Source organism: Populus nigra, chromosome 19 (genome assembly GCF_951802175.1).
Source record: "Populus nigra chromosome 19, ddPopNigr1.1, whole genome shotgun sequence".
Lineage (NCBI taxonomy): Eukaryota > Viridiplantae > Streptophyta > Magnoliopsida > Malpighiales > Salicaceae > Populus > Populus nigra.
Window position 1 is genome coordinate 4,807,111 of NC_084870.1, and position 12,413 is coordinate 4,819,523.

At 33.3% G+C, this 12,413-nt stretch overlaps 1 protein-coding gene across 1 annotated transcript; it reads right to left on the minus strand.

Annotated features, from left to right (window-relative positions):
• Window positions 1–6,064: 6,064 nt before the first annotated feature.
• On the minus strand, window positions 6,065–9,552 carry LOC133680371 (probable protein phosphatase 2C 23). The gene is made up of 4 exons (XM_062103281.1): window positions 7,655–9,552; window positions 7,417–7,530; window positions 6,566–6,830; window positions 6,065–6,470 (listed from the first exon to the last, which is right to left on the minus strand). Exons 1-4 carry the CDS (start codon window positions 9,356–9,358, stop codon window positions 6,355–6,357), a joined length of 2,199 nt encoding a protein of 732 aa, XP_061959265.1. The 5' UTR covers window positions 9,359–9,552; the 3' UTR covers window positions 6,065–6,354.
• Between the last annotated feature and the right edge of the window lie 2,861 nt (window positions 9,553–12,413).

Genomic DNA, 12,413 nt, shown 5'->3' on the forward strand with positions numbered 1-12,413 from the left:
AGAGCACCTTTATTATGGTGATAAAGTTGTGAAAACTTATGGATTGGACTTTTCACGGGCTATGATCTTCGATTAGTATAATGATTAGGCTTGAACTAATTGACGAGTTGATGGATTATTGACTTAGCCAATATCCAGAGTAACTGGAATTGTCTTTGGTCTAGTGGGTTGACTGGAGGTGTTTTCCAAGTTTTTTTGCAAAACAAGTTTTTTATCAAAACATGAACCCTCCAATGCTAAAGTTAGTAAAATATAAGAGGAAAATAATATACAAGACAGGAAAGAATATGGGAGAGTATATTTTTGAATATTTTGTGTTTTGTTTGAACTTTTTAAATTGTTGAATGGTTATTTATGATTCTTAGAATTGTTGTTTGTGGTTTCTTTTTAATAAACTTGAATTGTTTTAATATTTAGTGACTCGAGGCATTTATAGATTTTGATCATTTCATTTATCTCATAGAGTGTGGAAAGTAGTATTGTAGGTAACTCATAATGAATAAAGTTATAGTATCACATGGAGAATGGAGAAAAGATTATTATTAGTGGTAGAAATGTTGGTGTTGTTAGTTGTGGTGCCTCACTACCTATTGATGAAGAGGTGAGTGTTTGGCAGGTGTCTTTGTGGTTCCAAATAGGTAATAAATGACCATTGACAAGAAAAGAAGGTGATTTTATTATATGTATAAAATTTTGATATGTTGCGCCAACATTCTAACATATCAAAAACTAAAAATTATAGAAAACACTAAAAGATATGGGTTTTTTATTGTAAATGGGCACTGTTCACACACTCACAAAATATTATGGACTTAATGTTCATTTTTAACTAATTCATTTTAGTCGTTAAAATTTTATTTTTGGTGATTTGATCTTAATTGAAGGCCAAATTCCTTTTTGATTTCTTAGGTAAATATGGAATTGAAAGAAGAGAGACAAAAAAAAAAAAGATACCAAATATGAGTGGCGTGCCAAAGATTTTGTGAAAAAAAAATTTAAGTCAATTTTTAAAAATAATTTTGTGAAAATTGAAGCTTGTAGTGGTTGGCTATAGTTAGGAATTTTAGGAGATTTAGATATTTGATTTAATTAGGTTGATTTATTACGTTTCAATGATGTTCGGATGTTAGGAATTATTTATGAATATTGTAATGTGGGTTGCTAAGAATTTTTAATTATTGTTAGTATATTTTGGAATGATGAAAAGTATGGAAATTTTTGGAATTGTGTAAATTTTAGTGTTTAAGTAATGTTACTATGCTTAAATTGGATTGGTATGTTGATGAAATTATGTTTAACCATGATTATGATTCATATAAAATAGAATGTTTAGGTATAGGGTAATGTTTATAAGTAAACAAATTTATTATTTTTTCATTATAGTTTGTAGTTTACTGTATTGGGAATTATGTGATAACAACATTAAAGATAAAATATTAATTATTAACAAAATCAACTGGTTTGTGATATTTTTTGTTTTTATTGTACATACAGGTAATAAAATTTTAGTTAGTCTCTTATATAGAGGAGATACTGATAAATTTTTGTTAGAATAGAAATCTTATTGCCTTTTTAAATCCTTTAATTTATGTAGATGTCTAGAGCAAAGTCAATAGCGTGTTGTACGAACAAGATAGTTTCTAGTTCTTTTTAGTAACACTTCTGAAGACCATGAGTCATTAGGTACCGACCATAAACAAACACCTGAGACATAGGCTGCCACTCTCGATGCAGGCTCGTCGAGTATTATGTTGCCATGCTGAGGGAAGGTCCCTTCAGAATGGGATCTATTTACTAGGACATACCTTGCCCAATGGAAGCACAACCACTCAATGCAAGTTTGTTTTCCTTTCATGCACTACTAAAAAAATAAAGAATAGTTAATCATTTTTGAAAATTTAATTTCAATTAACAAATGCAATTTCAGGTTTAAAAATATTGAAGCTTCCCGAATGATAACATCGGCGATGAAATCATCGATGAAAGTTTTACAGCTTCAATGAATTCAGGTTTCCAAAAATCTTGAATGGAAACCCATGATTAATGTATAGTTTAGAAAGTTTAAGGTTAGTATTAACTTAAACCATTTTTTTTATTATGTTAATTTGGTTAATTTATTAATATTAATGAAGTTATTCTTTTACAAATTTGAAATGTAAAGAAAAACTTTACTGGATAGAGTTGACAACGTTGTTGTCATGAGAGTTTTGGAGAATTATGTTGTAACTAGATAAGATTGAAGTCAAGAAATATATTTTTATATGAACGTTAAAATTTTATTTTTCATTTGTTAACCAATAAATCATTTACCATATAGGTTGCGTGATTTTTAGTACGAGGAGCAGAAAAAAGCTAAAAAAATATGGTAAAGAAAGAGAGTTTCCAAGCTGGAAGGATGTGGCAGTTTGGAAGGATTTCATACCTTTACATGTCTTGGAGGCTATATAGGTAGAATATATTCAGCACATGACTCCGAGCATTTCGTGTGACGGTCGCGATCTGGTGTGGGAACCAGAACAGACAGATTCATTATTCCATTACAACGCATACTAGTGGATCCATTTCATTCATTTTGTATGCGGAGCGGTTAGTAAGATTCTTTTTTTTATTATATCTATTTTTTAAAATTTTCTGTTTTATATGAATATGTTTAACTAAAAACATTTTTCTCTAGCAAGCTACGATTCTTGAACAACTAAGATTGATGAAACTTTTTATAGAAACGCACATGCAAAAAGATAACTTTCAGAAAAAAGTGCAGCAGCTCGTGAATAGCCGAGCTCAATACTTTGTGGTATGTTAGATTTTAACAATTTATTCTCTTAAGTTATTTTTTGTTGAATTTGTTGATTTGTTTTTCAAGAAACATAGAACACCCGATTGCATAAGAGATACGAGGACAATCCATCCAAAACTCGATAGAAATTGGGTTTATAGTATTTCAAACACTACAACCGAGGACTTGCAGACGAACCCAAAGTTTTTCAATTGTTGGATGCTCACAATCGGTTCTGAGCACTCAAACTCTAGAGTTCGATGCGATTTTAAAGCAGTGAGTTGAAATTTGGACGACTCATCTTGCTGCTGAGACGACTGAACTCCAATGATTGTACATGGAGTTGAAATCATAGATGGGTGGTTCATATGCTCCCCCTTATCGCCTCCCGATCCTGGCAAAGACCAGTCTCATCCTCCTTCAGCCCCTCTCTTCTAGAAAACTTATATTTGAACTGATAAATTTTAAATTTGTAATAAATATTTGATTTTTATTTTATTTTAATTTATTTTAATTACTTTTTACTCGGTTTATTATATTTTTTATAAAAATAAATATTTTACTAAAATTACCGATGGTCTTACCGACAAATTAAGTGCGTCGGTATATTTCAAAGAATTGAAAAAGAATTACAGAACAATCACTGCCATTGTTCAATCACTGACGGAATCAAATTGTCGGTAATAATAAAAAAAAAATCATTGATAGAATTACAAACAGTCATTTTTATCTGTGAAATACCATATTTATAAGAAATGTCACTGGCATTATTTAATCCCCAGTAGAACTATAACATTGGTAATAATAAAAAAAAAATTCATTTATGGAATTACAAATGGTTTTTTTAGTTGGTGAAATATCATATTTACCAATAATAATATAAACAGAATAAAATAGGTAATTTTTTTTTTATTTGGCATGTTTTTTCATCTATAAATTTATCGACAATTGCATTGCCAATGCATTGATCAACAAAACATGAATCACTTAGACAAGTTTTTTTCGTTGAATAGCAACCACTTATGAGCCTGTCGGTAAAAATCATTGTCTAACTATTAATAGAATTTTTCATCAGTGAAATATAAAATTCTAATAGTGATTCACCGACCAGGTTATATCAGTCATTCCCTTAGTAGTGATCATTCATGCAGGGATCCATTCGTGGGATCTACATGTGAATTCCTTCTGGATCCATAATCGATGTAGGATCCAAACTTTACAGGTAGATTGACCGGTGATGGAAGAGTATCAAAATCAAGTTCGGTTGAAAAGCAATACAAAACTTTATAATTAGATTGACCGCTAATGTTGAAGGATGAGACCTTATGTCCAAAATCCTACATCTCATAAGAGTTGAAGATGATGCAACATAGAATCTTCCTACATTACTTTAAACGCAATTGTAGCTCGCCTCAAGTGTTTTCTTTACTGCCAAGCGACGTCAAGGGATGGGGGGAGGGGGCTAATTGAGAAGTTTTAAATAAAGAGGGACTCAACTGAAAGAAGTTTTTCTTAGGGAGCTACAACAAGAATCAATGAATAGTTGGGGGACTAATCAAGAGGTTTCTCCTGATTTTTAACTAAAGTTGCACTTACAGATTAAAGGGGAGGTAGAGTTTTGGGCTGAGGACATCCAACTTAAACTCGTATGGAGGATGGTTTTAAAATTATAGCCATAAATGAATAAAAAAACTCTTACAGCCATGTAGATTTTTACTCTATCAACAGTCAGACAACGCAACTGCGAGTAGGGCTAGTCACTAATGTTTTTTACCTTTGCAATAGATCGGAATTCTCACCATTAAAATTGAAAAATAAGGAAAATAGTTCTACTGTGTTAATTACCGCCACTTTTATTGCTTAATAATCAGAAGAATAGAAGGCTGAAGAAATCACAAATAAGGTGTTTTGATTCTTGGACATGAGTGAGGTAAAGTGTTTTGCAGGCCCAGATGCATACTGATTAAAATAACAGTCGTGTTCTGCTCATTGCTGAAACTAGAAACCATATCTTTCTTTCTTTTTCAAAATTACCCACATTTTCGTTCTTGGTTTGTTTGATATATAGGAACTGATTGAGAATGCAGGCGCGAGCTGTACTGCAACTTGTGCAACCCGTGTTTTTAAATAAAAAATATTATTTTGATATTTGGTTTTAAGAACATGAATTGCACCGCAAAAACTCATTTATAACAGTCAGGAATGCTGCAAAATGGTCAGTACCAACTAGTTGATATTGCTCTTAATTTGTTTGTTGCATGAATCGTCATGCATCAGTGACATGGATGAATACATTAAAGTTTAAACACTCCAAGCCTGACATCACATACAAAAACTACAAGAAAATGAAAGGGATAGGCTACAAGAGCAGCGCATCATTACTGAAAAAAATGTTGGTTTGAAATGAATGACATAGTGACAGGTTTTTATGACCGATGAGGTCTGACAACAACCTCGCCATCCCCTTACCACAGTGCATTTACTGTCCAATTTCGAAGTAGTTAGCAGTTAGAGAGATTTATGACCTGGTCAGCCAAGCAAGCCACGCCCCTGTCTGCAACCTCATCTCAGGGCTATTGTTTTGCTGCGTGGCATAAGCAAGAGACATGTACAGAAAATGTGGATGGTCGAAGACATTTACTGATTGGTTGTTAATGCTGAGAAAGAAGAAGAAAAGAGCAATGGGTTTCTTTGACTTTATGATGGGTCAGCAAGGGATTTGGTTATGACTAGCACTCCCTCACTCACAAAACCAACCACCGCAAATTGAATTAAAGAACATTTGATTATGACCGGAAAATTCTATAGAATTGACTGAAAGCTACGTTGACTGACTGCAATTTTGGAAAATATCAAATTATATACACAGATCTTTATGACCAAATTGAAGATTTCAACCCTGCGATTTAGGAAGCAAAGTTCTAGCCAATCTTTAAGCGATAAGGTAGTTCATAGCCAGTGTTCACAATGTTGTCAATGGATAGGAAATAGCACAAGAACCATCGTGCTGGCTTGACTGATGGGGGAAATGTCAAAAGCATGTTTCCAGTAGAATTTGCTGAGTGCTTCTCAGCTTTAAGGTAACCAACGTATCCTTGTTAAACAAAGGGCAAAAAGCTATGATACATGTATAATAACAAGGCCACTGACCACATATTCTCATACAAAAATATTTTGTTCGAGAAAGTATAGATTTCTTTACAAAAAGAAGGGTAGCAAAGAAGCAGATGCTACGTTAGCTGTTGTTGCCAAAACCAATCCCATGTACAAGTGAAAAGGAACAAGGAATGGAACAAAACCCTTTCCAAAAGGAATGCCATTTATTTTTAGAAAATTACAATTTTCTATGACGGTTTATAATCAAGGAGAGAACCAGCTTTTACACCTTTACACTCCTCACCACCCAAGTTGATCGCACAGCTAAGTTGTCAAGATGGAATCCCCTGAGCTTAATTGTCATGTGTGTTACAAAGGTGACCAGGAAAAAAGAAGAAAAGAAAGAAAAAAAGGCAAAAAGGAAATGCCTGATTTTTTCGCAGATGTCTCTATATCTTGTATCTGTATCTTTCTCTACTTTATTATACACACGATCTCCATATCCTTCCCTCTAAAGAAATAACAATGATGGAAACATCATCATGGTACCGCCTTCGATCTCCCTGTGGTATTTGGAGCAACTCGTGGAAGTCCATACCTGCAATTCACAATGAGCAAGGTCACTTTCAGTTTCCATAATTGTTTTTGCTGCAGACAGAAAACTCAACTTTCTTATTAATACTTAAACAATACCAGCTTTCTTGGCTGCACGGAACAGAACTTCCTCAACCAGATGTTGAGCTGGATCTCCTTCGGGTTGCAATGTGATGAAAAGCTCAACTTCATAAACAGCTTCTTCATTTGTTAAGTATTGATAAAGCCCATCGGATGATAAAATCAGAAACCTGTCTTTTGGGCCGAGTCTATGGTGGTAGAGCGATGGTAAACAAGTTATGTAAGGGGAATTGCCAATGTAGTCAATTCTGAACATCTCTAGAAGTGCGTCGTTCCATCTAGGCTGCAGAAGGGAAATAAAAATTGTGAGAAGTGGCGCCGCATTTCAAAAGCAAAAGCACTCAAAAACTGCATCGCCAAAATATTCTGTCCTCTCAGTTGACAATACTTTGTTAGCACAAATGGATGATACAAGTATCAGTTTTACACTTTATAGTTCTAAACAATCAAATGCTCTGGATGCTCCCCCTTCCTGTTCCCCTGCTATTTGTTTAAAATGAGAACATGAGGCAGAGGCATCGTAGTATCCTTGATGTAACTATTTCAAATTCAAGTATCACTGAACCATGTTTCCCTTTTCTTCCCGAATTGATATGTTAGCTATTATATTATTGGCAGTAGTACAAGCAGGTGCACCTTTTTCTCTCAAATGCATTATTAGTGTTATAACTTGCTATTCAGAGAATAAATTAGGAGGAACATCTCAGTGCTATATATTCCAAGCTTAGTTTATCCATGCCCCGATGGATACATTTCTCAAGCCATTAGTGATATATCCTTTTGACAACTTAGACCCCAAAAAATGGCAAAAGAATTGAGCTTCTTAACCCAAAAAAAAAAGAGTCCGAATGTTTAAATTGCGACCATACCTGCTTGAGAAAACCAGCACCAAATGCCCGAGTAACCTTCAATGAACCTTTCACACGGTCATTCAACAAAGCACAAGCATCATCTGGATGTTCATTTTTTATTCTTTGCACTTCCTGAAATGCAGACAACACGGCATTCAGATATAGTTCACACCAATGCAATGAAAACAAAAAGGAGTGAGCATGCTAAATTGGTCAGAACAAGATTTCGTTACCACAAACTGAAAGCTAATTATACCTCTTCCACACTGGTGCTATGATCAACACTCAGCTGTGAGGCCGTCAAACTAGGCATTGAATTTGATCTTTCACCATCAGAAGCTTCAAGATCATGCAATGTTTCCTCATTAATTCTTTCCAAGTCCTGTCTAATCTTCCCTAGCCAATAATCAGGCTCTGCCTTCTGTGCTAATACTGCTCGACTATCACCCACATTCATCACATAAACATCTTCGCCCTTCATTAACATCACAAGAACACAAGAACCCATTAAAGCCAGCTCCGGATTCTCCACTAGCATTTTGTCTGCAATATCCAAATATGACTCCTCTGTTTTCTTCAAAGCCTGAGACAAAGCTTCCAACACATCTGCATGGTTTATTGGGCTAGTATCTGATCCCGATCGATTCAATTGCTCCTTTAATCTCTTATCAAGTTCCATTCTTTCCCTGTCCCATTCGCATTTCCATCTCCTCTGATTCTCCTCCCATTTTTTAGCAGCTCCTCTATACTTCCCTTTGGAACTCCTGCTCTTTTTTCTCTTCAAATTCATATCAAAACCAACTTCCCAACTCGCACTCGGATGATTATCTCGATCCAAATACCGATAACATTGATCATTTCCGCAATTCCCATTAGTTTCACTGTTATGTAACACATTTTCCAATCTTGAATTAGTACTTTCAACAGAATTACTAGTATCTGTTTGAACAGGGGAAGATGCAGGGGCAGATATTTTATCAGAATCAAACTTATCATCCCACAACAAACCTTTAAGCTCTTTATGCACAGCAGAGTAGAGATTGGATAAAAGATAATCAGGCGCATCTGGGCCATTGAATCCATCATAAATCCCAACAAAAACCCAACCATGCTCCTCTGATACAACAACATGGACCCTATCCTCCCCTGCTTTCCCTTGAGCCCATTGAAGATTTTGACTCTCTAAAGAATCATCATCCTCTAAACTGCCATCGCTACTCAAATTAAGACTACTCACTGTCAACTCATTCTGCTTCTCTGAACTCAATATCCACTCAGGTTCTTTAACAACACCAACACCAACACCAACACCCCCTTTTATAGGAGCTACAATCGAGTTCTGTCCACGAGTTATCTTTTTAGATATTGCTCTTTGTAAGACTCGAATCAGCGACCTTTTTCCTGATCTGGATCTAAAAGCAAAACCACCATGGGAAAAGCTTCTTTGAAACTGATCAGAACTGCCCTTTTCCAGCGGACCCGAGAACAACCCACGATCCAACGGACCTGACATGAATCCTCTCTCAATCGGACCCGACAAGAATCCTCTCTCCATCGGACCTGAACAAGGAATCAGGGCCGAGTTTCCTGTTAAGGGGCCAGAATTGATGGACCCAAATAGACTTCTGGGAATTGGTTGCAGAGGAATCGAAGCAAAAGAAGTTGAGCTCTCAAAAGCAGCAGCTCGATCGATGGTGTTATAAACATAAGGATCGATGAAGGCAGTGGAGAGTGGCGTTGACGTGTTGGCGCTGACGGAGGCACCGGATATGGTACGGAAGGTGGTTGTTTCCTCTGAGTGTACTTTGGAGGAGGATAATCGGGCCGGGTCAGGTCTCACATAGCAAAAGGAGTGACCTAGACCTTCGTCTAATGGATTTAGTACCGATATATCCTTTCTCCGGCGAGCATCTCCCGTTCCGGTGAAACAGGCCGTCAGTTTACCAAAACCGTTTCCCATTAGAATTTTTTTGGTATGAACTGAATCACTGTAAGTTATAGTAATTCATTAGCATAGAGATAAAAGAAAGAGAGAGCAACTGAAGAGAAGCAGAGGTGAAGCTCAGAGAGAGAGGGAGAGGGAGAGATAGAGACACAGATGCGTTGACTTTTGGGTAATTTTTTTTATCAGCTTAGGAAGCAGAAAATGGGGTCTCGCCTTTAGGAGCTAAGGTATGTTACCTCGTAGCCGACTTTTATATGGTGGTTTTTTTAAAAATTAATATTTTTATTTTTTTAAATTTATTTTTAATTTTAAAATAATTTTTATTAATAAAAAACATGTTAAAATTAATTTTCTAACACCTCTTTTAAATCTTCATAAATATTAAGAATAGTTTGGTAGATAAGATAAAAGTATAGTTTTTCCCTTTATTTTTTTAGTTTAATCTTAAAATTAGTATTAAAAAAAATGTTTATCTTGGATATATAATATCTAAAAAAAATTGTGTTGCTAAGATAAGTTAGTAAAAGATTTAGTTTTATTAAAGCTTAAATTAGTTTAAAGATATGCTTATATATAAATAGATGAATTCAAATATTAAATGGAATGTGAAAAATAAAATTTCCTCTAGTCTATAAAACCATGACGAGTTGGAATCTAGTTGATCCAAGATATAAGCTGTTTTGAGTTAAAGAAAAAATAAAAAAAATATTAATTTAATCTAATTTGGTCAAAAACTCAATCAAAATTCGTTGGTTTTTCTTAAAAAAATAAAAATAATATTATTTTTATTTTTTAAAAATAATTTTAAAATCAATTGAGGATGATATACTCAATACATGTATTGAGCCTTATTCTAAGATATTATTTGGAATTGTGGTTCAATCATGTTTTTAAATTTTTTAAAATAAAAAAAATATTATTTGAATATATTTATAAATAAACAATTTAAAACAGGATGCATATCTACTCCCAAATTGGATTTAAGACTAAGATCCTCTCATTTATATTTGGTGCATGTTTAAAATCTGGTCGGAATATACCTTAATTGTTAGAAAGAAGAAAAGAAAATGGGTCTGCTTTTGCGCGTCTGTGGAGGCGTTGACTAAAGTTGCGGGTTTAAGTAAATCTCTAAATTATAGAAATTAATTTAATAATCAACTTCATTAAAGAGCGTTGGATCACAGGCGCCTGTCTCTCTCTCTCTCTCTCTCGGGGTCTGTTTTTCAAGCGGGCAAAGATTTGGAAAGATATGCATGGTAGGTAGGACCACATTCGGAGGGCTATGGAGTGGAACAAGAACATGCTTCCTTTGGAAGCATTTGAGCTGAAAAAATGGCCTTTCCTATTCACCTCAAGTCTTTTCATGTGAGTGTTCGTTATGGCATTGCACTCAAATTCCTAATAGTATTTTTTAATTAATAATATATTATTATTATTATTATTTATTAACATATTAAAATCATACAAAAATATCTAAAATATTTTAATTTGATATTTTTAGATAAAAAACTAAAAAAAAACAAGTTGTAGTGTAAAATAAACACAAATGCGGGTATTGTCTTATTTGATTTTATTTTTAAAAAAACCTTAATAAATTAAGAAAATTCTTGGTATAAATTACGGATCGAATTGAATAACCAACGAGTTATATGTAATTAATAACTAATAGGTGTTATTATTTATTTATCAAAAATATGATTGTTAGTTGACTCAATTAAAAAACTTTATTATTTATATAGAATCTTATTATTTGAATTTTTCTTTTCCAAGAACTCCGATTATCATAGAAAAAAGGATTGATTTTAAAAGACTGATGACATGAACTTTCAGTTTTATCTTCATTTATATCTAATTATTTATGTGTTTGTAATTCCTGAATTTAAAATTAAAAAAAAACTAGTTAAGAAAATAAACATTGTGATACACAGCTGTCAAATTCAGCTTAGGATTGATCTAGAAAATAGCTTGGGTTATAAGGTCAACTTACCATATTAATTAAAGTCAATATTTTTTATTAAAACAGTTTTGTTTTATTTTTTATTAAAAAAAATTAAGAAGTGACCAGAATATACCAACCAGATTAACAAAGTCAGTATTTATTATTATTATTTAATTTGAAACCCAATCTTATCAAGCTGTCTGATTTATCTCCGTGCGTCATATTAAGTTAAAGAAAAGAAATGTAAGAACATCAAATTATCTAAAAGTGGAAGGAGTGAGTGACGCACGCGCTGTAGAAGACGGTAGGGATCGTATTAGCAAGTGGATGGGTGAAAATTGAAAGGGGACCAAAAATTCTGCAAGTATCAAAAGTCAAAGAGGGACAGCTCTTAAACACGCTTGGTAAAACGTGCCATGGTAACCGCTGGATCGGGAAGATGGATTGATAAAAGAAAGGGTATGGTGACACCTGGCGTTTAATTACGGCCTGACTATTGTTTATTTTGTCAACTCGTGGTTTTCTGGGTACGTTCTCCGCAAGCTCTCTTTGACTTTAACTTGCACACAAAAATAATTCTCTTTCAGAACTATTGTTTTTTATTTATTTTGGTGGGGTGGGGTGGTTGCACTCTACAACTGCTTGCTGCTACGACATTACACTATTATATTTAATGCTTATTTATTTTTTTATTTTAAAATATTTTTGAAAAAAATTAATTTTTTTTATTTTTTTCTTTATTTTAAATTATTTTTTTTTATGTTTTCGAATTATTTTCATGTGTGCTGATATAAAAAAAATAATTTAAAAAAATAAAAAAAATTATTTTGATACATTTTCAAGTAAAATACACTTTAAAAAATAACTGTTATCACATGCCTAAACACTTTTTAAAAACAGGATTATAGTAGAGTTATTTTTTAAGGTATTTTTTATTTAGAAATATAATAAAATAATATATTTTTTTTATTTTTAAATTTTATTTTAATAATAGTAAACCAAAATCATTTATAAAAATAAAAAAAATAAAAAATAAAATACACTTTTAAAATATAAAAAAACAAACAGTTTATTAAGCTTGCTAGCAGCACTTGAGCACTAGCACCTGCCGGAGTTCAGGCGGTGGCTGAG

Excerpts from the sequence above, each read along its gene's own strand:
- LOC133680371 (XM_062103281.1), bottom strand. The coding sequence starts at position 9,358 with ATGGGAAACGGTTTTGGTAAACTGACGGCCTGTTTCACCGGAACGGGA. Across the intron at positions 7,531-7,654 it reads ATAGCACCAGTGTGGAAGAG|GAAGTGCAAAGAATAAAAAA; the intron begins GTATAATTAGCT and ends TCTGCATTTCAG. Across the intron at positions 6,831-7,416 it reads GTGCTGGTTTTCTCAAGCAG|CCTAGATGGAACGACGCACT; the intron begins GTATGGTCGCAA and ends TCCCTTCTGCAG.